Source organism: Anguilla anguilla, chromosome 1, assembly GCF_013347855.1.
Source record: "Anguilla anguilla isolate fAngAng1 chromosome 1, fAngAng1.pri, whole genome shotgun sequence".
NCBI lineage: Eukaryota > Metazoa > Chordata > Actinopteri > Anguilliformes > Anguillidae > Anguilla > Anguilla anguilla.
In genome coordinates this window covers 58,066,403-58,093,794 of record NC_049201.1, presented here as the reverse complement: position 1 = coordinate 58,093,794, position 27,392 = coordinate 58,066,403, and the positions used below count along the sequence as shown (strand labels likewise).

The following is a 27,392-nucleotide window of genomic DNA, read 5'->3' as shown; positions in this document are numbered from 1 at the left end:
GCGTGTCGAAGTGTCCCTGAGTGTACCTAACCCCTAATTGCTCCCAACAAGCTGATTGGTACCTTGCATGGCAGCCTTTCACCATTGGTGTGTGAGTGTGTGTGTGTGCATGAGAGGCATCAATTGTAAAGTGCTTTGAAAAGCGCTATATAAATGCAGTCCATTTACCATATGACTTCTGATATGTTGTAGAAGCCACAGGAACCAAATGTCCATCTCAGTTGATTGCACTTGCTTAACTGGATAGCAGGACCATGTACAGCGTTTTTTGGGCACGTGTTCTCAACCAAGGGCACCTGTGGTAAGTTAAAAATCACTGCAGCACAAAGGGCACTTTTGCTGTCTTAGGGCAGGGGGCAGATGCTTCAACATAAACTGGTGTCTATCTGTGCACTTGCCAGCCTGGTAGACCACTAGTAAATATAGCATGTGCCCATCTGAACATTGATTAACATTAATTTTCATGTTAGCAGGAAATACACAGACAGAAAAATCTAAATTTTAAATGAATAAAAACATATTAAAAGATAAATAAAATAAATGTATTTATTTATTAAGTCAGCACTAATATTTATCGACAGAATTAGGCATTTGTTTTGACTTTCAAAACGAACATGGTTGAGTGACAGAATTAGATGTGGGACATAATCATAAAAAAACAGGTTACGGAAGAATTCTTGTCATTTCAGATATTTACTATTCCACACTACAGCCTGGTGAGTAACCACAGAACTGTATCTCAGAAGTAAACGTGCACTTAGTTGGTTCACAGCGCAACCATTTAAATCAAATGAAAAAAAAAACAAAGGAAACGAAAAAGAGGAGAGGACGCTTTGTAATGACGTAATTTATATTACATGCGCGCAACAAACCGGAACTCCAAATTAACGTTAACATCCAATACACTTCGGTGTAAAAAAGGTGCATTAGACTTGCTTTAACTTCATTTGAACATTTAATTTAAATCAAGTAAACGATAGTGTTTAAAATAACACAAAATGCATTTTACGAAGAGGCCAAGTGTGGTCTGCTTGTTTTTGGTTTTTGTCGTCAGCTGTATCCTTGTATCCCAAGGAGATTGTTCTACTTTATCTCCGCCACAAAAATGTAAGTTATTGTTAACTATGCACATTTAAGTATTATTGTCTGGCAAGCTAGCTAGATTGTAAAAAGTTACTTGCTAATCGTGTATTAACTTAAATTGCTCCGTTCAACACCGACAAAGGCGAGCTATACGCTAACCATACAAATGTTACTTAGTTAGCTAGACTAGCATACAAGGATTTTCAAAACCATTTTAACCTAACTCAAGCGGTAACATATCTCATGCGTAGCACCCCAAATAAAAGAAGCAATTGTATTTATTTACACATACACATTTAGTTATAATGATAATTTAATGATAGCTAAATATAAATGCGTCACCACGGTGTCGCATGGCTAGCCTGCCATTAGAGTCTGTATAGTCCGAATAGTTGCTGGCAATGCAATGTTTTATCAAGTTGGTTTTTTTTTTTTTTGAAGTTTGGAGTTTTCAGTCTTATTCGAGGATTTCTGTCGACATTTTGGCAATTTTGTCCTGTGTCACGTGTGTATACAAACCGTTTAAAAACCACAAACCAGTGTAGCCAGAAAAGTAAGGTTCCGTATGAGTATGCAGTGTGCAACACTTGGTACAGGAAGGCCCACATTTCGAAATCTAGATGGGGTTAAACCATTGTTTATTTGTTTATGAAAACACACAGTTGACTGCATACATTAAGATGGTATGTATGGTACAACCTGTGCTCATGCTAAGGACGTAAAATAATGTAATTGGAATAATTGCTGATGGCCTCCTGTTTTGTGATTTGACTGAGGGTTGCTGGTTGATTTGTATGTGCAGTATTGAAGCTCATCACTGTCTATGCATTGTTAATTTTCACATTTGTTATTTCAGCTTGTAAGGACTTTGGAACGACCTGTGAAAAATGTCTAGAAAATGTATCAGTAAGTAAAGATAGCTTGCTTTTTTAAAATGACTTGTTTATGTATTTAATATCACTTCACTGTCAACTTGCCAGTAAATTGTGGTGACCAGTAATGACTGAATATGCCAGAGATTATGTTCATAGTGACATTTCATTTGGAAAAAATGCAGCCTTTACTACAGTGAACAAAAAATTTAGTGCAAATTTACTCCTCCTGCTGGAGTATTATCTTTTTCTCTAGTAGTCAAACCAAGCACAAAGCTGTTGAATTCAGGGACCTCAGGTCCAAAATTCTAATGTTCATACATTACACTGCATGCTGAACCTCAGCATAATACAAAATGTGTGCAGACATTATTCATTTACTTATTTATTTACATTTTTTATTGACAACACCCTTATTTCCCCGAACAGTGCCTTTGGTGTCTGACCAATGGGACATGTATGGACTACCCAGTCAAACATGTCCTCCCTCCTTCCTCGCTCTGTTCGCTGTCTCAGGCACGGTGGGGGGTGTGCTGGGGTAAGTGTTGGGCACTCAAAAACAACTAAAATGGGGGGGGGGGGGGGGGGGGCAGTTATGTACAATTGGCTTCGGCTGGTTGGAATGATGGGTGTCTCAAAGGCTGCCTGCTTCCATTTTGGATCTGGAGTTACCTGGTAGGGATATTTTTCTTCTCTGCACTTGGAGCCTTCTGCATTGTGCAATTGTGCTTGTAAAGGCCAATCTGTATGGTTTGAGCCATGGTAAATCTGATGATGCATGGTCACTGTCTTAATGTGTGTGTGTGTGTGTGTGCGTGCGCGTGCATGTGTGCATGTGTGCATGCGTGTGTGTAAAAGGTTTATAGTCATTAGATCCATTCTTGGATCCATTCTCAGTTAAATAGTCATTCAATCCATTCTTGGCCATGTCATATAGAAAGTATAACAGCAGGTGGCAGCATTGCATAAAAAATAATAAACTGGTTTGGCAAGTTAGAGAATACTACCCTCTGCTCATAAAAGTTCCATTTCTGTGTCAGCATTTCCTTCAGAAATATATTTTTTATGAATGAGTGCACATTGGGTTGTACCAGTATAAATATCTATGAATTCTGCTGCTCTGGGTAAACAGCATATTGTATCTCTGGTGTTTCCATCATTCCATTTTACCATTCTATTCTAAATGATTTTGTCTTCTCCAACAATTACTTGGAAGTTCACAAGCAATATAAATAACAACAAATCACAACTAGTTCAGTTATTAATCTGGGAAGACCACAGCTATATTCCAAATGAAACCGGATCATTACTGCTGATTGACTCTCACCAGTGATTCTTGTCCACTCCAGCGTACTGTTGGCTTATTTTTATTTAGGGAAGGTAGGCTGTGATGTGAAGCTGCTGTTCTGCTGTTTTTATTGCAGTGAATTTTGAAGCGCTCATCATTGCCATGGCTGTGGTTGGGGGGACCATACTACTGAGCATCATCGTGTGCTGCTGTTGCTGTTGCTGTAGAACTCGCCCAGCAGGGTAACGATATTTTCCCACAATGCTTGGTTCTCTGTGGTACCGTTATAGGGTTTTCCTGAAGGCAGGAGGACAGTGTAAAATCCATTATTGCTTTACAACTTAACACTACATTTTTGCTTTGTGACACCACACAATCAACTGCATTGTTTGTTTTCTTTTCCTGATTTCAGATACATTAAAAACCTTATTTTTTTAATGTAATCAACTGCATGGGCTGTCACATTTTTCTTGGCAGAATTTCTTTTAGCAAAGCTTGTTGTTTGTGCTGTGTTGACACTCACGCTTTGACACCAAGAGTCTATGTAGTCCTTCACCTCTGTTAGATCCTGGAGAAACTGGCTCTGCATAAATTGTCAGGTTTAATTTTTGAGGCTTAAAGGTCTATTTAAGCTTCAGAATGTATTATGTCTTATTAGATGCAGGACTCGCACAAGCCCTGCTTCTCATGGTAGAATGCCACATCATAAGCCTTTTTAATGGATGTGGCTGCGGTAGATCTTGGTCGTTAACGTATCCATCCCCATTTAAACAGGCCTGACCGAGATGAAGAGAGGTTCGCCAGAAGACGTGAGGAGATAAGGCAACGCTCTGAAGACCGGTAAGGGCTGCTTTTTTGAGTTGAGATTGTAGTTGTGCTCATCATTTTGCAGCCTGAGAATGCGGGCCTTTGGTGTACTTCCCTTTAACGCTTTGGTGAGATTGTGCCATCGTGATTTGGGAAATTATGTTTGCTTGTTCTTCATGAAAAAAATTCTCAAGATGCAACTGAGAGCTAAAGCATCAGAGTATTTTCAGCACCAGCATAGAGGCCTCTATTTATTTTGGACGGTAGGACCGGAGCTGCATTGCTCTGTAATACCACTGCAAAGAAAGTCACTCTGGAATAATGAAGTGACACATGGTCTGGTGTCTGTGTGCAGAGATATTTCCGCTGGCTCTTTGCTAGGGGAATATTTGCGGTCATTACTGCGCAGTGAGATAATACGGGCACATTCTGAAACTCGGCGTCCGAGAACCACCGCCCTCTGACAGCATTTCCCCTCGCGAGTGTTGCTCGCGGAGCTGTTGCGTTATGTAAATGTTTCTTCGCTGTCAGGGCCTCGCAGCTGTACTGCAGGCCTGCTGGGAACACTTGCGATGTGTTGTTTAATCGGGGCGGCGGCGTGGAGGAGTGGCTGTTGTCGGCGGTGCGTCACGTGGCTCGCTGCAGAGTGGCATTCTGGGAAGGGGCTGTCCCCAGACGGCAGGAGGGGCTGACTCTTTCCTGCCTTCTGTAAGACCGGCCCGCTGGCGCTCCGGGGGAGGGAGGGGGGAGTCTCGCGGGGCTGGGTCCCTGTTGTCCAACGCACACCTGGGTGCCTATTGCTCGGAGACCGTGGACGTCAGAAATCCACGTACAAAACCATTCTTAGCTTTCCCTGTGATGTTGTTGTGTTATTGCCTTAGGTCCAGATTCAGCTGCATGTTTTTTTTGGATTCCAAGAACAGGTCTCCAACTGAAAATGGGATATTCTTTTTTGTATATTTCCTTTAGCATCAATTTTTGTATATTTGAGGCTTATTGCTGCTACTCTGGTTGTCAGAACTGTGTTGTTGGTACCTGACCAATATTAGATACAATAACAAGAAAGAGGTTCATTACATGTACAGTAGGACAGTCTCCACTCCTGCCAGTGGTTTGCATCATCTGCTTTAAGGTCCTGCATTTGACAGTGACGTGTTTTAAAATGTTCTGAACACTAGATGTCCATGCAGTCAGTCCTCAGTTGTGTTCAAGGCTCTGCTTTATTTCCTGGCCTTTTCTGTTAAAATGATTATCCATTTCCTTGCTGTTTTCACAAGTTTCCATTCTGCTGGGCTTAAGCCTTTCTTTGTCACATTGCCAGAGGCCCAGTTTTAAATGTAACTCGGTCGAGAAAAAATGCTTTAAGTAACGCGCACAATTTGACCTGAGACGGCTGAAAAGTTCGTCCCCCAAAGCTGCGGCAGGCTGAAGCCTGTGCATTTTCCTCGCCCCACTTGTTGGCTGTGTGCTGAGCTGTGTGGGAAAGCGCCTCGGTGCGGGTCAACGAGGGGGGAGTGGGACAGATGGCGACGGCGCTCGGTCCCGTGCTCTTCAGCGGCCCCCATCGCTCACACCTCACTACCTGCCGATAAAGGGAACCTGATTTACGTCACGCTCAGCGGCTGGATTTACGTCCTCCGCAGAGTGCAGAAGAGAAAGTGCTTTGTGCTGCCCGGAGAGGGAGTTCGCTGAACTGCAAGAACAACAGTCTCGAGACAGGGCCGTATTTCACGGCCATAGAAAACACATGTGTTGCCTTTTTAGACGGAGGAGCAGGGACCCACAGGAGTCAGATGGGTTTCGGAGTTTGGCGAAGCCGTCTATACCTTTAACAATGTCGTAAACGCGATCGCAGCACTGCTGCGCATTTTAACTGTGACCGTGCTTCTCATTCTTTTGTATGTAACACGATAATCATGTCATTCTTATTAGCCTTTGCCATTGAGCTCAGTGACTCGGTTCAGTCTAGCTGCCCCGAGCTCTGTCTTCAACCTTGAGTAATGAATTTTAAGCAAGTTTTGGCTACTTTCTTTCCCCCTGAGAGAATATTATGTTTGGAGCTCTTTAAGGAGAAGCGATGCACCAGGCAAGGGGAAATTGGTTTCTGAACGTCAGTTCCTGGCACGGCACACGTTGAGAGGTGTCAGCGGAAGCGTGCGTTGTCATCAGCTGCTTTGTCCTTGCGTTTCCTCCCCGCGGCAGTCCACGGCAGGCCTCTTCTGAACCGGGGAGTGCCAGGAGCGTGCTGCGTGAATTACCCCGTAGGCTGCAGATGAATAGTGAAGAACCCCTCCTCCTTTTCCTGCTTGTGTAAACGCATACGCAGTGCAGTACGGTGTCTTCTCAATGTCCCTCTGACCCTGACCCCTTGACCTCAGCATCGGGCTCCCTGGAGGATAACATGGCTCATTACTCTGTGCCCACGGTTTTTGGAACACCTATTCCGTCTCGCAAAGCTAATCTCAGTAATCAATCACTTTTGCATGTGCATGATCACTGCATACTTACTATCTTTGTTTGGTGTTTTGAAAAAAATGTCTTTCTGTCCCACAGGAAGTCAGAAAGAAGGGCAAGACATGACGACATCCGCAAGAAGTATGGTACGTAAGCCTAGCCTCGCTTTCCCTTTATGTTTGTATTTCATGTGTTTACCTTGTGATTGACACTGTTTTCACTTCCATTTTCTGGGCCATATTTTACAGAATGGCATTTGCATGACCGGTCATGCAATACAATATGTATAAGCCGAAGTGACACCCAGTAAGAAATTTCTCAAGTGTGATATTGACAGGTTTACCTTGGTATGATAAAATCGATATTCATGCTGTGCCGTGCTTTCACCTTTCCCTCCATTTATAAAACTGCACATTACCACATCACACTTTATCCATCATTAAAACACATTTAGCGTTAGCATTTACAGTACAGGTTTTATAGGGAATATTTGTCCATTTGCGTGGTGTTACTATGCTGTTGCTTGCAAACATGTGGACACATACATTTATGCAAATATATAAAATGTTTATAATTGGACATACTGGGGCTTCTAATTGCTATAATAGTAGAAAGTAAAGTTGCATGTCATGATGCTGTCCCATTCAGTACCACACTGACTGCATTTACTGTCCAGTTCATGCTGTTTTAGTGCATAATACTAGAGTTGTACGCAGTTAGATTGGTGGCTTAATGAAGCCCCACATCCCCTATAGTAGTAGAGAAGTGGTATATACTTTAGATAAAGAAACAAATTTGCTCAGTGGTAAGCTGTTTGCTGTGTTAACTCCACCCCCCCTATCCGTGTGACACAGTGACCTTTTCTCTGCTCGCTCTGTGGAAGAGGCCACAGGGCCCATGACTGCCGGATGTGATCTTGTCCAGGCTTGCACATCTGCACACAGGGCTTCCACACCAACAGGCAATTTTCACAGGGTTAAGGGAATACAAAAAAACAGCTGCATTCCATTATTGTGTGCTGTGTTTTCCACGCTGCCCCCTGCTGGCACCACATGAGTACACCCCCCCCCCCCCCCAAACTTCTGTGCAACTACCAAGCTGGTCTGGTCTCATGTCACGATGCGACCCCATTACGTTCTGATTCATTTCTTGCATATAAATTTATCTGTTCTCATGGTTCAGAGCCAGCCCTCAGCCTGTTTTTGATATGATTCTGGCACGGAATCACAGTATAACTGTAATAACTGCTGTCATACATGAGGTGTCATTACTTGACTTTTGTTTGGAAGCTGTGTCACACATTCAATGTGTGATATTGGTGAGTGAAGTTAAATGGAAGGGGGCATTAATTCAATTGAAGTGTTGGTTGAATTGTTTGTGGTTGGCTTTTTCACTGCCTCCAGGTGGTAAGGCTTTTTCCATTTGCATTAATGCCATAGGCTACTGATGCTCCAGTGGGATAATTTGACATGCTGCAGGTTGGCTGAGCATAAAAGTACCAGTATCTCACTTCGTATATGGAGTTCATAAGATCAAACGATGGAGTTAAGTGTACAGCCTGACAGTTTTTGTCCTCGGAGCTGATCTGACTTTGGAGTGACGTAACCATTATTTTGAGGGAATATTTTGGTCGAATAAGAACTTTCACTTCCTTGAAAGTTGACATCTCTGCATATTTTTATGTGCTTTTTTTTTTTTTAAATTAATACTGTAGCTACAGAAAATAAGGTGTAGACATTTTAAAATGAGGTCAAAATGGTGAGGAACAAATCATTATATTCAGAGCCCATTTCAAAGGCCTAGTGGTAGATTTGTGCGGGCAGCCCTTGGTTTGATTGGGGTAGCAGGGGGAGTGGTAGGACAACGGGAGGTGGCTGTTCTCTTATCTCGATTCCTTGGGTTGAGGTGAAACGGCCTGAAATGTCAGCCTTGGGGGATGGCTCTGTCAAAAATCCTTTCAAGAGAATGGCATTGGGTGTCCTGGTCCGGTCTAAATGGTAATTACACATTCATAATGCAGGGGATATGGTGGGGTCGGGCTTCATGTCCGTGCAGTCCATGACGGCAGCATCTCTTCTCCTTGACCGGGGGGGTGCTGGTACTCTGAATAGACTTTGAAATGGGTGTCCCGTGCTTTCATCTGGGATTATGTCTGAAGTACAGACAGCTGCCGTTATGAAATCTCCCCTCGTATCTTTTATTTATGAAGCTTTCTGGACTTTTTATTTAAACTTCATTTATCCAGCATCACTGGACTTCTAAGCAAAACAACAAAACTGAGCTTGATTTCTTAATGCATCAGATTTTTGAATAAACATTTTACTTCTGAAAACACACTTAATAGTCAACAAGTTATAGATAAGCACATGCCATTTCATCTGATCTGATTACCCAATCAGATTTTTTACATTTTTTTTTAATGAGTCACATTTGAGGTTCCAACATGTCCAATCAGAACCATCAGGTCTTAAGTGCATTTTTTGCTCTGCGATGATCTTCTGAAAATTGGGAACAAAGAATATTCAAATTGGAGAATTGCTTGCATTCCTGCCAGTGTATACAATGTTGTATAATTCAGTTTTTCTATGGTTTCATTTTTACCATATTTATTTTTTCATTAGTTTATTTTGCCAAATTTGCCTTGCGTTTGGTCAAAGTGTGTCATTTATGGACTTTCATGCTTGAAAATGTATTTTGACAGGAAGGTAATTATTCCTCTGCAACTCTGTAAACTATTAATTCCACAGCAGAAGCAGGAATAATGCATTGTCTTTAGTCCCTTTGACTGTTGAATCTATTTTCATGTCCCTGGGTGTATATAGGTTTGGCCATACTCACATTAGTGATACATGTATGGACAACATGACACATTGATGAATGAGCAGCCTGTGTGTTTTTTCATGATCTCAGCACACTTCTCATCAGATGGTGTGTATTTGCCTATGATGCTGTTTCTCAGGTTATCCAGCATTGGCTTTTTGCTTCCTCTGCCTTTGAAGGACACACAAATGTGACATCCCCCACCATTGACGTAAAGTAGTAGTGTATCTTTACACCCGAGTTTATATAATGGACACTGAACAAATGCCTGCAATGGTGATGTTCTGAACACATCATATTTGTTTAACTGGTATAATGGTAATTAACCTAATTTGATCTCATTGAGACTATGTCAGGACTCTATGTCATGTACAGACATGCTCGCCACAGCTACTGGCTATAACTTCTAAGACTTCTACATGTTCTCTCTCTCTCTCTCTCTCACACACACACACACACACACACATACACACACACACACACACACACACGAGGAAGCTCAGTTTTGGAATTGTAATTGTAACTCCCTTTTTGCTTTGTTTATTTTTATTTTTTAGGTCTTATCCCGGATTCTGACCACCCTTACAGCAAGTTTGAAAATGAGTAAAACAGAATTATCGGCAATTCATTGCTCTGAAGAAGGTGGGAAGAAGAGAGTATTTTCCCAGATGCTTCTCTCGTTCACACGCCACATGATTATGGCATCTGTAATTTGCTTGTGACAGCATAAATTATTTGTTTTGGATAGAGGCATCTCTGCCCATAATCTTGCAAGTTCTTTTCTCAGTATTTTGTGGAATTATAAAATGAAATCACTTTTCTTTTCCTATTTGCACAACATAAATAATTTCTAGCTTGAATTTAACATGTGTAAAAAGAAATGGTCAGACTACAGAGTTTAAGAAGATGAAAAATTCAGAAATGATTTTTGTAATTGCTTTTCCTGAGTGTGGCTTAGAATTGGGATCCTGAAACTTTGAGACCTTGAATGAAACATTGAACCTTTGAAAGCTTGATTTTTTAAAAGTCTGTACTGTAATTATTCTACTTTCTCTTGTATATACATTAGTGTGAGCTCATCTGCATTGATATTTTAACAGGTTTCTTAATAAATGTGTTTTTTAACAAATGCACTGTACATTCGTGTAATAAATTTGTATACATGCTATGATTTTTCTTTTGTGTTTTTGCATTGTTTTAATGTACACCTTTTTGAAAGCCAGCGAGGGCAAGAGTACAAAGGGTTTTTTTTCCACCATGTAGCATTAACTATCTTGTGAATAATTCTGTTTTATTGGTTCATTATCTTGCACTGATAAGGTTATGAAAGGGGTTATATGTGTTATGGTATACATTATATGGTTTGTTGTAAATATCCAGCAAAACAAAAATTAATTTAAGATTCTGACCAATACGTTCATACTGTATTGTTGTGAGGGAAATGTGCTTGGAACCCAGACAAAACTGGCTTACATTTCACTATATATGTCCATACATGGCTGGAAAGTTCCCACACCCCACCTTGCAGGAGACTTTTGCTCAGCAGAGTCATTTATCTGACTGATGGGAGGTTCTCACCTTCATAAAGCTGAGACACTTGATGCAGGAAATGCCTACAGGTATACCTACATCTTCCACTGGCTGTGCTTTCACTACTCTTTTTAAGTGAATGCATTTCCTCTAAAGGGTTTTTAAACCAGTATGTTCTCTGTGTTTATGTAGTCATCCTCTTGGTGCATAACGGTAGCCAATTCACTTTGAAGACTCTGGATTTGCAATGTTGCCTGTATATAGGGATGAAATATACAACAGAGAAGCTGGAAAAAAAACTTCAACAAGATTATGCCTGTTAAAACCAAATGTCATGGTTTGCATCTTGCATTATTGCGCCTACATAAACTGCTTAAGATGTGTGATGCATTTCAAAGCTGGCCTGGATCTAGTGGGAATGCTGTTACGATCAATCAGCTTTCAGAGGACAGTTGAGTCTCTGCATTCTGCACAATGTGCCCTTCGTCTGCAGTAGGCGACTGTACAGCATTTTTCCAACAGTTAGACTTGAAATAATTAGGCCTATTGTGTTCCTGCTAATATGGTTTCCGAGGCTTATGTTAAATTTTTACGCCAAATTCCCAGAGTTCAATTGGAAATGCCACTCACGAACCCCATTTCTTATTTTCAGAGATGAGGGAAGCAGATTTGTTATCAGGGCTAATGTTGTACTGAAAGGACGGCAGTTTCTTAATTCTCAACAGCACGATCCATATTTGTTAAAACATTATTCAAATGTATAATTTGTGTGTAATGATTAAATGCAAAAAAAAAAAAAATAGAATAGTCTATAGGGAGGGAAAGCAATCCCGCATTTCGTGAATACGTCTGGACCCTATCGAGTTCCGTCTGTCTTCGGGGAAAGTTTCTTCTTTTAATACGAACGCATCACTGGCATATCTCAATGCTCAACCCACTGTCTATGGCTCAACCTTGCAGTCAACGTTGCAATGTGACTGAAAGCTCGTACAGTGAATCGCAACCCAGATGTTCATATGTTGACCAATCAGTGAGCAGTAAGGGTGGGACTTGTAGCCTGAGCGTGTTTTTTCACTCGCACACCAGGCGAAGTGAATCCCAAAAAATGACATCCAGACTGAGAAAAACTGAGGAAGCAGGGACTATCCAGCGGCTTTGTCCGCAGTAGATAAGCGTGTGGTATTTTATTGATCGCACTTTCATGAAAATATTTGGAATATCTCTTCGTAAGGAATGAAGCTTATCTGTAGGCGACAAAAATTAGAAAAACTGCAAAAAATGTATCTTTGAGAACTGGCGGTGCTTCCATAGAATACATTTCCTGTGCATGACAGCAGAGCATAGCGAAGCCGTTGTCTCAATTCTAAAGACTTTGCCATTGCAAGGATCCGCACGGCTACACATATTAATTAGCCTACTTCTTTTTATATTACGACATGTGTGACTTAATGCCAGCTTCACAACCTACGGAAAAAATAGGTAAAATGAAAAAGTTGCGAAGAACTTTATCCGAGAGTTTCAGCCGCATTGGTAAGTAGACCCGTTTTTTTTTTACAAACCTTACTATTCCCTCAAAGAACCGTTTATCGCCAATAATATAAAGGTAGCCAACAAGCAGATCAGGGAAATTTAAGTAGTTAGTTAGCTACACGGCGCACGAATCTGCTTCAATAATGGAATGACTTGCAATAGCCAGATTGCTTGTTTAAAATGATATGTTTGTAAAACTTTATCCCTATTGGGACAATTGAGCTAATGCAACCTATTATTTCAAGATGGGCTAATTCAGTCAAAGTTGTCTATTTGTTACTGGGCGTGCCTGTGGATGCTAAAAGCTAGCGAGTTAGCAGAGAGTCCCAATAAAGTTCAAATCTGTGCATGCTTTACTTTTGTTCATTGCGATGTATAAATACATTTGGTTAAGTGGTTAACGTGTCTCTTCTGACAACAGACGTACATTTTGATTAAAGCCAATGTGTAGTCTTTTATGAAACGACACTCCAAATATTGAACATTTTTTATTGTTTAATGTCTGGCATGATGGTAAAATAGTAGACGTCCGTCGTTTTTTGTCTATAGAACAAGACTGCATTTGAAAAGTCGTTGTGTGTATCTCACCTCTGGGAGGATGCAGGTTAACATTTGACCGGATATATGTAGGCTACGCTATAGCCTATAGGCTACACGAAGGGATTAACGTGAGAATGAAACACAGCCTTTGGTGCATGAATTTGTTTTAAACTAGATTACGCCCTATGACAGTAGTTATATTACAGTTCGTTGGCTGTTATGGTGTAAAATGTCGTGTTAGTGTTATATGCTTGTACGCAGTAACAGTCTGGGCTGAAAGGATATGGAACTGCCTTGGTTTGCAGTTTTTCCATTTATCTGTTTATCTCTGAAACAGAAATCGGGTCCTTCAGAGCATCGATCAGTCACTGTCTGTCGTACGATTAGACAAAGAACATTACGTCATACTTTGAGAAGTTGAATTCCAGTCCTACACATTGTTCTAATATTAAGGTAGTGTCACCTTTCTTAATCCGTTGAAGTTCAGTGAGTTTATGTGCTTCTGTTAAACTTTTTATGCTCTTAAAAAAACCTTTCGATCTCACAGATGCATGATACTTCAAATTAAGACAAAACTTTATCACGCCCTCTGACAACCATTGGTCTAGATTTTCAAGCAGTTCTACAAGCTACTTGTAAGTGAAATACTATATTACTGAGAATGTAGGAGTTCATATCATTTCTTTGGGAGCAATATGATAAATTTGTATACTAAATTATAGCCTAAATAATACATTTACCAAATAAGTAAATCCTTTAACATATCGGATTGTAGTAGGAGTTACTACATATCAGCCACATTGAAGCCAGGAGAAATTATTACACACTAGATAGGCTACAATGAACTGAATTCCTTTTATTTTATAAAAATGTATATGGGCTATGTAATATATATATATATAATGCACTACTTAGGCTGAAATACAGCGTAACATAAAAGTAATACACGATTCTATTAATGCATTTGGTCAGTGGATTTCTGGTGAGAAGGAAAGCTCACAGTGTATTGTGCTAGCCAGCAGCTGAATTTTTACTAGAGCCATGGTGGTAAATAACTTGCTCAAGGGTATACGAGCAGCAGCTCACCTGAGAGCATACCCATCCAGTGCAGTCCAGTGCTCTACAGTACTGCTGTGTTTTTAGCATCATTGCCCTCAGCAATGGTTGGTCAAGGGCTGTGCAATACATGCACCATGGGAACTGAATTTATAATGTATTATTGTTAATGTGAATAGGGATTAAATGTGATATGTGTATTCAAGTCAATCCAGAAATGCTGCTGATTCTGTGTCTGTGTATTGGCAGAGGGATTTGTCTGCATAAACTGTCGTATAATGAAGGTATCCTTGTGGACTTTGTGGACTATGTCATTTTTTTAATAGAAAAAATGACATAGAGTTTGTTTAACATATCAGTGCATTAATTCACTTTCATGCAGGAGTTGAAATGCAAATATAGCCTGCTGAAAATAGAAAGAAAAATATGAAAATGAAAGAGACAGGAACAATGTTTGAGGTCTATTATGTTATGGTGTCTCTTGCTTTTGTCTTTTTTGTGCACTCATGTACATGTTTGTGTGTTTGTTTGTGACGTTGGATATAAACTGCCTACATTTTGATGTTAAAAACAGCTGTTCCTGAAACCTCCCGCAGTATCCATTCCTAAAGTCCGAAACCAATGCTTATGCCGTTTTATATCATTTTATTTTTACTCGTTCTGTCTGTGTTTAGAAGTGCTTAAATTTTTGTTATGATAAATAAGACATGCCTTATATTCACATATTATTTCATTTCAGTTTTTTCCTCTTGAAATACTCTAACTAGTCTATCAATCACTATAAAATGTTTAATTTTCAAACACAATTTCAAATATCTAAGGCATGGGTATTTTTTTGAATTATTTTACAAATCTTTATGTCCATATTATCATTTCTCGATTTGTTGACATCCTATGGATATGAAGCACAGTGACTGAGTATTATCAAGTCACTGTCCTGTAAATCCATGCGATGAAAAGTAAAAAGAAAAGAGAAATAAAAATGAACTCCTGATACAAGTGTCAGTTTACTGTAGACTGAATAACAAGATTATTATTTTGTTTTCATGTCTCACTTTCCGAGATAAGATGCCAATAACAATGAACTTATGTATTGCTGTTAGTGAGTTCCGTATTCCACCACTAGACTGTTACTAGACAGCAATGGAATGTTGGTAATCTTTATCCAAATTTGGAATAGTATTTGTAAGTATTTTGATTTGTAGCTCATCTTATTGCTGCAATATGACAAACAAACCTGCACTCTCCTCTGCATTTTTCTGACCACAGGATTCTTTATCGTCCTGTGGCTGAGCTGCGCAGTTAGTGCATCAAAAGAGTTCACTTCATGTCCAACCGCCACTGGCAGACTGCAGGTCTGATTGCCCAGAACAGTTACTGGTGCACAATGAGATGAGGGAGATCCTGCCAACGAAAACCCTCACTGTAATGGCCATATTAAAGCCAATTTAGGACTATGACTTAGCCTACAGACAGCAATGGCATGGCCAGTGTCCCATATTAGACTGTGGGGCATGTCCACACACAGGAAACCAGTGGCCCGATGTTTGTCATAAATCAGATTTTTATTAAATATTGAGATTATGAAATTGAAAAGTGAAAGCTGTTTGGAAGCCTTGGTTATGCTACATATGAGGAAGCAGAATGTTTATTTTTCTTGAGCAAAGGAATTTTGGTATCATATTATGTTATGCTATAAATTTTGATAATTAGATAAGTAGTATGTTTTTTCTGAAGCTTGGGTAGAATCGCGTACCATTAAGAAACGGGGCCCTGTGATAGATTGGTGACCTGTCCAGGGTGTGTTCCTGCCTCTCACCCAATGTGTGCTGGGACACGCTCCAGCACCCCTCAGTACCCCGACCAGGATAAGTGGATATAGATAATGGATGGATAGATGGATAAAGAAATAGGCAGACACACATTGTCCATCACTATACTGTTTTTGTCATTTCTGATTGAATAATTATCTTTAAAATGAACGACTCACCTTTGTTTTGAGCTTTGTTATTAAAAGACTTACCATTATACTAACCATTCCTCTTCCTTTTTAGCTTTCAAGAAAGAGGACAGTGGCTTTGATGAGGTGAGTAGAAAAAAAGTTGTAATATGCAAAATAAAGTAATGGGAGAAATGTCATGGTTGCAGTGTTCACTGCTGTATTATGCTGAAGAAGATATTGTATAAAGATACTATGCATGATATCCTTGTGTTATGGGTTGATCACTTGAGAGAGGACCTAACTGAGAAAGCCTCAGTTGAAGCATGTCTATGACAATGATAGGGTTGATTCAACCAGCAGTGTCAGGATGGTGTGAGGGTGGGGTTAGGGTTCGACATAGGGAGATCTTCAGTAAAAGTGTGTGAATGAATGTGAAAATTATAAACCCACAACAAAGACATACTGTGTGCTGAAATTATATGATTTTATGCCTGACGGACTGCTGAGTCCAGGCTATGTCTTACTGGCTAAGTATTGGAATGACAGCTATGTGCAGATGAAGGTCATGTGTCCTACTGTATATGAGTCATGGTGTTCTGTGTGCCACAGTTCCTGTATGTTCCTGTGTTGTATTAGCATTTTCCAGTATCTTATTTATATAATGTAAGGAAGGAAGGCAAATGATGTTTTTCATTTTAGACTTCTGTCCACAAGCCTCCTCAGTTTGAGTGTCCTCATTCTCCTCATTTAACGTCTGTGTCATCTTAAGCTTGTCATTTCTGCAGTGAATTGTTCTGATTTTTAAATTATTTTTGGTTATTTTTGTTTTTCTTTGAAGTGATCGACAGGATGATTTCACCGATAGACAGAATTCTTTGCTTTGTTTGAGAAGGGCCAGTGCTGCTTCCATTGCTCTCCCATGCAGGGATCCCGTTCAGACTCAGGAAGGGCCGTGAATCCGTGTGCTGTGCTGCCGTCCTGGGCCCAGCGTGTCGCTCATCGCTGCATAGTCTAATGCGATGCTGGCGCACGTCTCTCTTTGTCACAGTGAAGCCTGTCAAACATGATTCCCTGTGCAGTTGGCTCAGGACATCACCGACAGTGATGAAAGCTTTGGCGAACGCAGCAGTGTGTTCTGAGTGACAATACAATCGCTTTCATCAACATTCCATGGCAGTTTGGCCAGGTAGTTTGTGATGAGGTAGTTCAAGGAGAATTTCTTGAGGTTTTCAGTGATGTTATGTTTGAAATGCAAAATGTGGCACTTACTTTGTTTTTGGTATATCAAGTATAGCTGGTATGTGAGCAGAACTAGAGAGAGGAATTTGACAGGTACTTTTGCCCTTACAAAGAATATGTAGGTAGAAATTGATTGAACAAAATCCAGTTAACGTAAAAAAAAAATCAGTCTTTCTATTGTAATTTAAATGCCGTACTGTTGCTAAATTTCTTATACCAAGTTGCTGAATGCTTGTCAAAACATCACTAGTATGCTGCTGTAGTCTTAGACATAGCCTGTGTTCAGTGCCACTTTAAGATTTTTTCCTGCAAAGTGTTTTTCCGTTCTGTTTTTTTTTTAGCACCATAGCACCAGCTATGTTCTCACACAAAAGGTGCTAAACTGAGGAGGGAAAGTGTGGAGATTGTGTGACATGGTGTCAGAATCTCAACAAATCCACCTCCAGTTTTCTTCAGTGCTGGATAGAGGGAGACCAGACTGAGGAAGACCACCTCACTGGCCTGGGCCGCTCCACTGCGTTTCTGCCCCGAGGGATGTGCAGAAAGAACGACGCTAACGCTTGTCCCACTGGGGGGGGTTTGCACCCCAGTTCATTAGATTTTACATCCTAACTGTCCCTAGTTAGCTGGTTCTGTGCGAGTCCTCTGATCTTTACGTAACTGGTCTCAGAAGAAAGTACCTTGTTACTTCCCATCTCACTCCAAAGCAGTACAGCCCGCCCCCTCCCCCCCCCCATCAATCAGTTCTCCAGGTTCCGTGTCTGTTCTCGTCTTGCATGATGGCGAAGTCACTGAGGCGAGCGGCTGGTCTAACCGGCCTCTCTGAGCGTGCTCGGCCCCTGGCACACTGCTGGCTCCTAGTGCTGATGCGATGCTTCTTCATTGCAGTGTGCTGTCTCCTGCTGACTGTGTAGAGGCTATGCTGTAAGCGCAGGCAACCTTTTCTCGCCTTTTACCTTGCTTCCTGTTCGATGATGGCACCTGAGATGCAGTCCGCTTCGGTGTACTTGTAGCCGCAGTGGCAAACTGCCGCCTCATTGGTGACTGAATCTGTGCAGATACGTTTTAAACAATTTTTTTAAAATGAGACTGGGGCGGTCATTTGATAAGATGAAATCCAAGGAATGTATTCAGTTAGCAATCCTGAGAATTTAGAAAAATGGCCTTGTAAGGAATATCGGTCCCATTTGTGCTTGCACTATTTGTTTTAACACTTATCCTGGGGGTTAAGTGTTTATTGTGATTTCAATAAACTTCAACACAGGGATTCCTTTAATCCATTTTTTGTTATTATTATTAGTAGTTGTGTTGATTGGCACTGATGTGTAAAATAATAATGTTGACTTTGTGGTATGAGAACGACTGTCTCCTTTTAGTAGGTTGTATTGTGCCATTTTGGGATTTCTTTCCTTGACGCATTTTCTTCTGGATCAAATGTACGTCCTGTTCCGATATGTCCCTTTGGGTCGGGGTAAATCGCTGGAAAGAAGTGAACTGGCCTGTTTAAGGAGCTCCGTGGCATGGGAAATTGTTCGGCCCATTAGCTATAAATGGTGTTAGCCGCCAGGGAAAGCATTTGAAGAATTTGAAAAGGAAAGCACGGTTTCCTGTCGGGCACTGTAAGATGCCTTTAAGAAAGAGGCGCATGTTGTAATGACTTCACAATCTTACAGGGGCTGGGGAGGATTACTGTAGTATGAAGTCTTTGAGACGCTGCTATCAGCAGGGAGAGATATCAGCGGCTAGGCACATAGGTTGCATTGGCCAGTACATATGGCAGCAGACTGAAATAAGAGGGGGTTGAGGCACAGTGAGTAAAGACGTGTCTGTAGCACATAGTGACTGTGCTGTGTGCAGTATAAAGAGGTAATGATCTACACTGGTGTGCAGTGGTATCGGTAGGTAGAGACAGAGATCAGCTGTGAGAAATGGCCGTACTGACGCGAGGCTGAAATCCGTGTGCTAACTTAATGGGATGCTTCACATTGTCATTTTGTTTCTCTCAGGTGACTCCTCACGAAAGTATGTGAGTGTGTGGATTCATCAGGTTTATCAGGGCACACTCATGGAGTTTGGCTACTCTCCAGCTAGAGAGCGTGCAATAGAATAGAGTGTCCCTTTCACCCAATGATTCACATCTAACAGGAAATCTCAATACTTGTGTTGGCCCCACTTATTTCTGATAGAGCCTATTAAGTATTTTATGGCTGTTCTGATGCTGCATAAGCCCTGAAAACAATGAAGGGTGTAACAGACACTAAAGCTGATAGTTTTTTAGTCTGACGTCTTTGGCTTGCTGCTTCCTTCTTGCTGTGCTTGTAACGCAGAGAGTGGCAGCTTTGGTCCGACGCTACGCGGTTCCTGGATCAGTAAAGCCAACGCAGCCGCTGTAGTTTTCTGATAGAATAGCATCCCCCCAGCCTTGTGTCCCAGGGGCCTGTCCACAGTGACCCCGTTCCCCTGGAGGGGTCCTCTGGCCTCCCTACCCATTAACGGAAACTAGACCAGCTGGCCCACCTAATTGGATTGTAAATAACTATCTGAGTTTGAATGATTCAGTGGTTAAAGAATGCCTGGGTCTTTAACTTGGCTGTTAATAAACAGGAAGTATGGGGGGTTGGATCCCGCCGTGAGAATGGGATAATTGTGATGGACTGGCCTCGTGTCCCTTCCCTGCTCAGAGCCCTGTCTTTCAGAGACTGAAGCAGTAATGCTCCACAATGCAGGAGCAGAGGGGGAGATGTGCAGTCATGTGGTGAAGAGGAGCAGGGAACCAAGGGTGGGGGGGTTTGATGGATTTAGGGTATGTTTAAGGGAGGGTAGGCTAAAGGAAGATTTACCTTACATAAGAAAGTCTGTTGCGCAAAGCATATATATCTGCATTTTACTACATCTGCTTCTTATTTGGAGCAGGAATTGGGAATGCACAACTATAGGTTATCTATTCAGTGAAATTTTTTTTAATCATAAAATTTTGAGGTACACTCTCTATCAGTAACCATTTTGTATTTCACTGGGCAGGCCTGTGTTTAAGTATTTACATATTTATTCCAGGTTCAGTTTGCTTTATAATGTTAACTGAAGGTCATGCTGTGGCATCCCGTCAGATGGAGCATTGCATGCTTCATACAGAGAGAATGACATTCTATTATCATCTGCGTCACATTAAACAATTCTTCCCCTACAATGTGCACATGCCCAAATGGTTTTTCCATCTCTGTCCATCCTAATGTGCTGTCTTCCAGCAATATTCACATATTTAAATTAATTAGTTTATTCAGAGTAGTTTTATTTTAAAAGGCATCCACTTCTTTAGTAAGCCATATTCGAGTTAGTTCATTTAGACCTCTTTGTACAACTATGTCTATTTGCTACCAGGCTCACAAATTGAAGTGATTCCAGTGAAGTGTGTGGATATTTTAAAGCACCATATACTGTTTCAGTGATGTAGAGCATGCATTCCTTTGATAACCCAGCAAGATGGCTATCAGCTAGTCATGATAGCAGGAGACAGTGTCTCACCATATATGACCAGCAAGAATCACTGTCAAATGTTCCCTTTGGTTCTCTGAATTGAAATTTGTACATGTAAAGTTGCTTTAAGGTGGTAAGAAAAAACAACAGATAAATGATCAAGACTCACACTCGTACACAAACACACATACATACAGAGCCTGATACAGAGCCTGATGTGGTTTTGGGTGTTTGTTTGATGGCTTTGTGTAATTAATACCAAGCTACAGTAATTCTGTAGAGATTTTGCAGCAGCTGGCATCACTAACAGCCATATTTATTGCTGTGTCTGATTTGCTTTCCTGTTTTCATTTTAAATGCTAATGTCAGTCATGCTGGGTAAAAAGACTTCTATCTTGGGTAGAGTGTGACTGCCCCTAAACCCCACAGAATGCTCATCACACAGCTGTTTTTCATTTCAGTTAAGCACAGCCATTGAAACAGGGATGTGAGGGGAGGTCCCTCAGAGACAAAGTGACATCAGTGTTATATTTGTTTACATTTGGGGTGAAGGTGCTTTGTCCAATTAAAACACAGTGGCACAAAAACTAATTTTCCGCTCACTCAATATACATTCTGCATTATTTTCTTCCAGAGTGATTTTACCCAAGCTTGTAGTTCTTACTATAATTGCATGTCTTCCCTTGTCACATGAGAACTTCATTATCGGCTCTCTGCTGAATTAACGGCTGGCTCATTTTAGAATTTCATGAGTTCCGTGTCAAGCTCTGGGAGTAATGCAATAAAAGTCGTTTTTTTGTGTTATCAAAGAATCACACCTTATTCATGGAACAGTCACGCTGTAGTGTTAACTATGTGGGAAAACCTTATGCTTCAAATGTAATGTGTTTCCATTTTTAGGTATAATGAGAAACTGAAACAAAAATTAAACGTCGAGCGTGTTTTTAACAGGAATGCACTGAGAGGCTTTGAAGTGCCGAGTGAATCCTCTTTGGGTCTCTGTAAACTCGTAACTGTGGGTGGGTGAGCGGACAGTGAGAGAGAATGTGGGTCAGGGGAAATGGTAGGAATGGTGAGACTTGTGTAGCACCGAGATGTTGTCTGCGAGGCCATTAGGGGTCAGAACCCAGCTGTGGGGTGGCGTGCGTGAGGATAACTCTATCCCATCTGGTGTGTGGCCTGACGTGTGGGGCAGTGCTGGACCGCGGCTCATTTTAGCTCCAGTTAACTGAATGGAACACCCCGTGCCACCCTTAGAATGATGGTCAGTATTTGACGTCATAGTTACCATTTAACATCTAATTGTAGCTCTGTGTGTTAAGGAAATAAGTATTTAAAATGAACCCCCTTAGGGAAGAATGCTTAGTTGGATTTTCCACCCAAGCTCCAGGTGAGTGGCCTGGGGTGCGTTCCAACCACTTAGGCTATTTCTTGTCTCCTTGCTTTCTTTCCTTGCCTCCTTTCTTAGTATGGAACACTAAATGGGTCAAAAGATATCTGAAATTGACATCTGGAATCCAGTCTGCAATCCAATTTCCAATTGCTTAATTTATTCATCCCTTGTCTTCGAGGTCCTTGACTGACCCGTAAATCGATCGAGGTGCGTCATCTTTGAGGACATTCCAACTCGTTAAATGCTCGTTCAAGAAGCTAGGAGCTAGGTGTCTCCCAAAGAATTCTTGAGCAAGGAAAACACGAGTACATCCTTTGCGGAAGTATGTTTTTGAAACATGTGACGTATAATGATCAACCTCCCCATCTGCCAAATCTGTAATGGCTTCAGACTGATGCTTGAAAGAGCAAGAACATTCCAATTGCCTGATCCACATTTCCTTGATTCCTCCATCCCTGTGTCCATTCTGTGCTTCCATTCATTGCATCCTCCGATGGGTGGAGCTAGGAGCAAGGAAAGGAAGTGAGGAGATGGAATAAGCACATGGAATGAGCCGATTTTGACAATGTGTGATTCCAGATGTCAATTTCATGTATTTTTGACCCATTTGGCCTTCCATACTGGGAAAGGAGACAAGGAAAGGAGGAAAAGAAAACAGTTAGAATGCACCTCTGCAAAAAGCTGGTAACACATCTTTAGCATGCCCAGCCAAACACTTTCCCTAGGTTTCTCCATGTACTTAGCACCAGCTCTACTGTAAAATAGACATAATACATGGGGCGAGAGGGGGAGAGAGAGCTCACAAATGTGTGCGTCTGTGCATGGATTAATTGTCGCATCCACATGTCCTTGAGAAGAAAATGTGTTTCAGGGAACACTGAACACAAAGCATGCCAGTTTGTTCATTCATTGCAGGAATGTGAGTGTGACTGAAAGGGAAAAAGCAGGGGATGACAGGACACTGTATCTACCCAGGGTGTCCAGAATGGCTCGGTCAACAGCTGGAGTCCTAGGCTGCTGCACCAATAAAGACAGCATTTTCTGGACCAGATACATTTTTTGTTGGAGAGAATGAACTTCCTCTGTATGTATTTATAGCTGTGACTGGAACATGCCAACCTAGAAACAAAGTGTCACTCGCTCACTCGTTTAACGCACGGTGAGTGAGTTCTGCAGGTTTATCTTATGACCACTAGAGGGCAAATGGCCAGAAGAGTTGTCACAGTCAGTTTGTTCTGCAGTCAGTTTTGACTTCAATTCCTAGATCATATCTGTTTGGAAGTCATTATAAGTACAGGGCTTATTTGACCCCTATGAGCAATGTAGCTTGCAATTGTATTTCATGTGCTTTATTTATTTGAGGATTGAAATTAATCTCAAGTTTTCTGTTAAACAACTAGGAAATTAACTGAAGGAAGCAGCAAAGTGTTTTGTTGGACAAACAAAGAACACACCCAGAAAATGGCTCTTGTAGGGCTTATTTCTACATGCTTGTTAGGCCTACATCAAAAAAAAGCATCCCTGGGCATTGTCTGAAAGAGTAATCCTGAGTTGCTCGTGAGGTGCATGCAGACAGGCCCAGCTGCTGTTTGTGTCTTCCCCAGCATGTCACAGGAAATGAGCTGGGCTCTCAATGAGATGGCTGTTCTTGTGTGGTAGATTGTTCGCAAGAATGCACAACACTATGACTTGGGATAGACTTTGGGGCAGGAAATGAAACGTCTCTCAGCTGTTAGCTAATACATTCATTGTTTAGAATAACGTTAGCAAACAATTGCGTTACTGTCACTCAGTCCTACAGGCAGACCCGCTGAATATCTCTGCCTTGCAGACTTGAATTGGGGACATAGCCCAAGGCATTTCCATTATGTATGTTTTTCATGGTAGCATTTTTAATTGTTTGCGCCTGAAAAATATTCTGTAGATATGATATTGCAGTCCTAAAAATGCTAAGACCATAAGGGTGGGAGTGTAGATACGGTCATTTGCGTGCGCAATAATCGGTCGCGGGGCAAAATATCTGCGAGTCATGAGGCATCAGCATTAATTCCGATGTCAAGTGTTTGCTTTGTGGTGCAGTTAATTTCAGCGAATACATTTTATGTGAAGGAAGCTTTGTTCTGGAACCCTCCGTTTGACATGCATTACAGAAGATTAAAAAAGCACTATGCTGGCAGTCATGCTGTCACCCTTGGTGTTTGGACTTCAGTGATAGGATGCTCCCCAGGATAGATAACAGAAGAAGGAGACAGAAGTTTCATTGATTTGGCTCCAGGGCCTGCGAGCCGAGGTCATGCTTTCAGTTTGAACATAGCCATAAGATTATTGCATGTGAGCGCAGGATTCTGTTGACAAGATCAGGGAGAATGCTCTAGGTTCAAATAAATAAGATTAAACTGCTTTTTTCTGAAAAGGCATTAAAGCATTTTCTTTGATGCTCTTTATTTAGTAGAGCATGCATGATTTTGATGCAGCGGACAGCCCGTATGCCTGTTGTTTATTTGAAAATGTGCAACTGTTGTTCAGGGATTCCATAGAACAGAACAGAACTGTAGCACAAATATACAATCCACTGCTGCAGCGCTGTCTGGAGGACAGAAGAACAGGTGTTACTATAGATTATCTAGGGTCGATGTTCACATACTTTCCGTTTTCTTAAAGACAGGAGACCTTGGTTAGTAACAACAGTTTTCGATTTGATGTTAGCTTATAACAATGTGCTGATTATGTTATGTTTTGGCTTTAATGGAAATTAAACAGCATTTTCAATGTTAAGAATACAGAGTCTGGTTGATTTATAGTAATATATGTGGTAGTAATTCTCCAAACAGTAACAGGACAGTACCTCTGTGCAAGTGAATCAAGAAATTTGTTGTTGGACAAAAATAAGGACATTCAAAATGGAAAAAAGTTATTTGTAGCTGAACACATTACAGTAAATGTGTACTTTCCCCTTATAGTCTGAAAGTGGCCTGTCACCTGATTTACTGAATAAATACTATAGAGTACCAAAGATAATATAGCCTAATGATAAAATTCTAATGATAAGGTGGAACCATTTTTATTTGCATATATTGATCACACCTGAAATTATTGTTTTTAGAAATTTTAGCCATTCTGGTTTCATGAAGTATCAGTCCTAAGCTGATTAGTTTTATCTGAAGTACAGTGCACAGTGTAGTGATGAGGTTGGCCACTGAAGTTTCTACATTACAAGGAGTTGAAAGTAATTTTTTCAGTTCTCCCTCTGGTGGATGAGTTAAAAAGAATTGGCATTTACTGTATGATTGATTTGTTTCGTTTGAGGAAGAAGAAAAGTCATTTGGAGCACATATGAGGGTAAGGCTATCACTGGTTCCTCCTAGTGATGCATTTTCATTGGTTTAAAATGATCTCCATGATTGTGTGTGTGTCAGTGGTATGGTGATTATATATGGTGAGATGTATGGTGTGCCACAGTCTGTCGGGTTGCTGCCTCCCCCTTGTGGGGGGTTTTATCCCTGCCATGGCACTTTCCCTGCTGTGGTCGCTTCTCTATACGTTACGCTCTCTGCTTTCTACCTGCGTGAAGTTCTGGTTTGCCAGTGTTGTGATACCCTATCAACTCTGATCCATACCACCAGGCATTACGGTTTTCATATATAGAGCCCCCTGCGAATCTGGAAAATGTGTGAGTACTGCGCTGTACTGACGATAAAACTTTTGCATAGAGGGGATTTGTTGACATTACCAAAACAGGGACATGGTCCATATTACCACACAGTGTCATAATGCAGTTAACATGTGATTTAATATGAATATTTATGCAATAATGCCATAAACACATGTAGGCTACTATATAAAATAAGGTAAAAGAGTGTGAGGGTTAATTGGGGTACAGTGAACACAGAGAAGTGAACTTGGTAATAGGAAGTGAAGATGAAGATTAAAGAAGTGAAGATTCCAGAGAATGTCAAGTGTCACTTTTTCTGCTTTCACTAGAGCCTTGAACAGATATCCTTAGCATTAATGTAATGAACTTAAGCACATCAGTCCATCCAAGGTTAAGATCCAGTCAGTCCATCTGATCGTATAACTCTCTACCAGTCTGCACTGGGGCCGGGGTGTCCTCAACCAGAGGCTGCTTTGATGTGCTGACTCTCTCGCTCCGTGGTTTCCCTGCCCATGGATATCCTCTAAAATGATTTATGTGCTTTATTTGAGAGCCGTAAAACCCTCCCTTTTTGAATCTGCTGTCTGATTACTGCACCCCAGCAGCGGTGCTGGAAAATGCCCTTGAAAAGGCCGCTTTAATCAGCACAATGCACTGCCCTGCCGTTGCAGAGGCACTCCGGCAATCTCCTTCCTGTCTCCTCCTCCTTCCCAGAGCCTTGGGACTTTTTTGTGACTCACTATTCAGGGATCTCCCCTTTAACCCCAGGCAGATTTGCGGCACAATCAGAATGGCAGAGATGCCAGGGATGACGTCATCGCCCGCCACCCACTCCCCAATACGAGCGGTTTCAGTGGTTTCGCCAGGGTGATTGTCCCCATAGCTAATGATTAAATTTACATGGAAAGCTACTTAAAGATGTTCTCCCTGCGGTTTTGGTTGCAGAAAATGTACAAATTGTTTGGCTTCAGTCAGCAATTAACGGACACTAAAAAGATGTACGTATGTTAAACTAAAGATTCCCAAAGTGTCCTTTCTAATTGTTACCAATTATTTTATTACCAGCATATTTTTATGTGGAAATTTAGTGAGTGTTAATTGGAACATAGGGACCAAATGTTTTGTGGGTGGTTCTTTCAGTGAAGTACTACCATGACCATCAGAAAACACAGACCAACTGAAGATGGGGACGGACTGGGCTTGTCTTTGTGGGGATAGTCCATTTTCATACGGGTCCCTCCTCTGCTCTTTATGAAAATAAATAATGGATTGATCTGCACTGCGCTATTTCAGGACTGCAGTTGCCATTGCTGTTCAAGGAGGGGTAATATACCGGTTAGACATTCAACTTTGTTGGCCTTTGTGACTGCAAACACCCAGCCGGGGCCTGGAGGAATAATAAAGATTCCGTCCAAAGCATTGGAGCGGAGAACAGCCGACACAGTATATCGTCCGAAGCTGTAAAGATTTACAGCGTCTCAGTAGCTAATATGGCATTTTCAATTAGCAATTTTTCAATATGTAATTATCGTATAAGGCTTTTCAAGTCCGGGCAAAGCTAACAAATGTTTATTTAAACCGATGTTTAGTGTTTCGCTGTTGATGAAGGCAGTATTTCCCCCTCTCGCTTATGTGGGAAATTGGCTGGAAACGCTGTGTTCCCAGGCTCGGAACCAAAGGCATCTACCTGAATTTTAATGAGCTATTGTTTC

The 27,392-nt window shown here is 41.2% G+C and overlaps 2 protein-coding genes across 3 annotated transcripts in view; both read left to right on the top strand.

The window, feature by feature from the left end:
• Positions 1–842: 842 nt before the first annotated feature.
• On the top strand, positions 843–10,489 carry LOC118235127 (pituitary tumor-transforming gene 1 protein-interacting protein). Its single transcript, XM_035432171.1, has 7 exons — positions 843–1,107; positions 1,940–1,989; positions 2,385–2,493; positions 3,380–3,485; positions 4,018–4,083; positions 6,604–6,650; positions 9,882–10,489. Exons 1-7 carry the CDS (start codon positions 999–1,001, stop codon positions 9,929–9,931), a joined length of 537 nt encoding a protein of 178 aa, XP_035288062.1. The 5' UTR covers positions 843–998; the 3' UTR covers positions 9,932–10,489.
• A 1,457-nt stretch (positions 10,490–11,946) lies between these two features.
• The window catches only part of cdk14 (cyclin-dependent kinase 14), a 143,270-nt gene continuing 127,824 nt past the window's right edge, over positions 11,947–27,392 (top strand). The window contains exons 1-2 of one of the 2 annotated variants that reach the window (XM_035432097.1): positions 11,947–12,384; positions 16,035–16,066. In XM_035432097.1, the coding sequence (XP_035287988.1) occupies positions 12,291–12,384; positions 16,035–16,066 (126 nt within the window). In that variant the 5' untranslated portion in view covers positions 11,947–12,290. The remainder of the gene's footprint in view (positions 12,385–16,034; positions 16,067–27,392) is intronic. The other variant, XM_035432088.1, reaches the window with a different exon arrangement.

Excerpts from the sequence above, each read along its gene's own strand:
- LOC118235127 (XM_035432171.1), top strand. The coding sequence starts at position 999 with ATGCATTTTACGAAGAGGCCAAGTGTGGTCTGCTTGTTTTTGGTTTTT. Across the intron at positions 1,990-2,384 it reads AATGTCTAGAAAATGTATCA|TGCCTTTGGTGTCTGACCAA; the intron begins GTAAGTAAAGAT and ends TTCCCCGAACAG. Across the intron at positions 4,084-6,603 it reads AGGCAACGCTCTGAAGACCG|GAAGTCAGAAAGAAGGGCAA; the intron begins GTAAGGGCTGCT and ends TCTGTCCCACAG.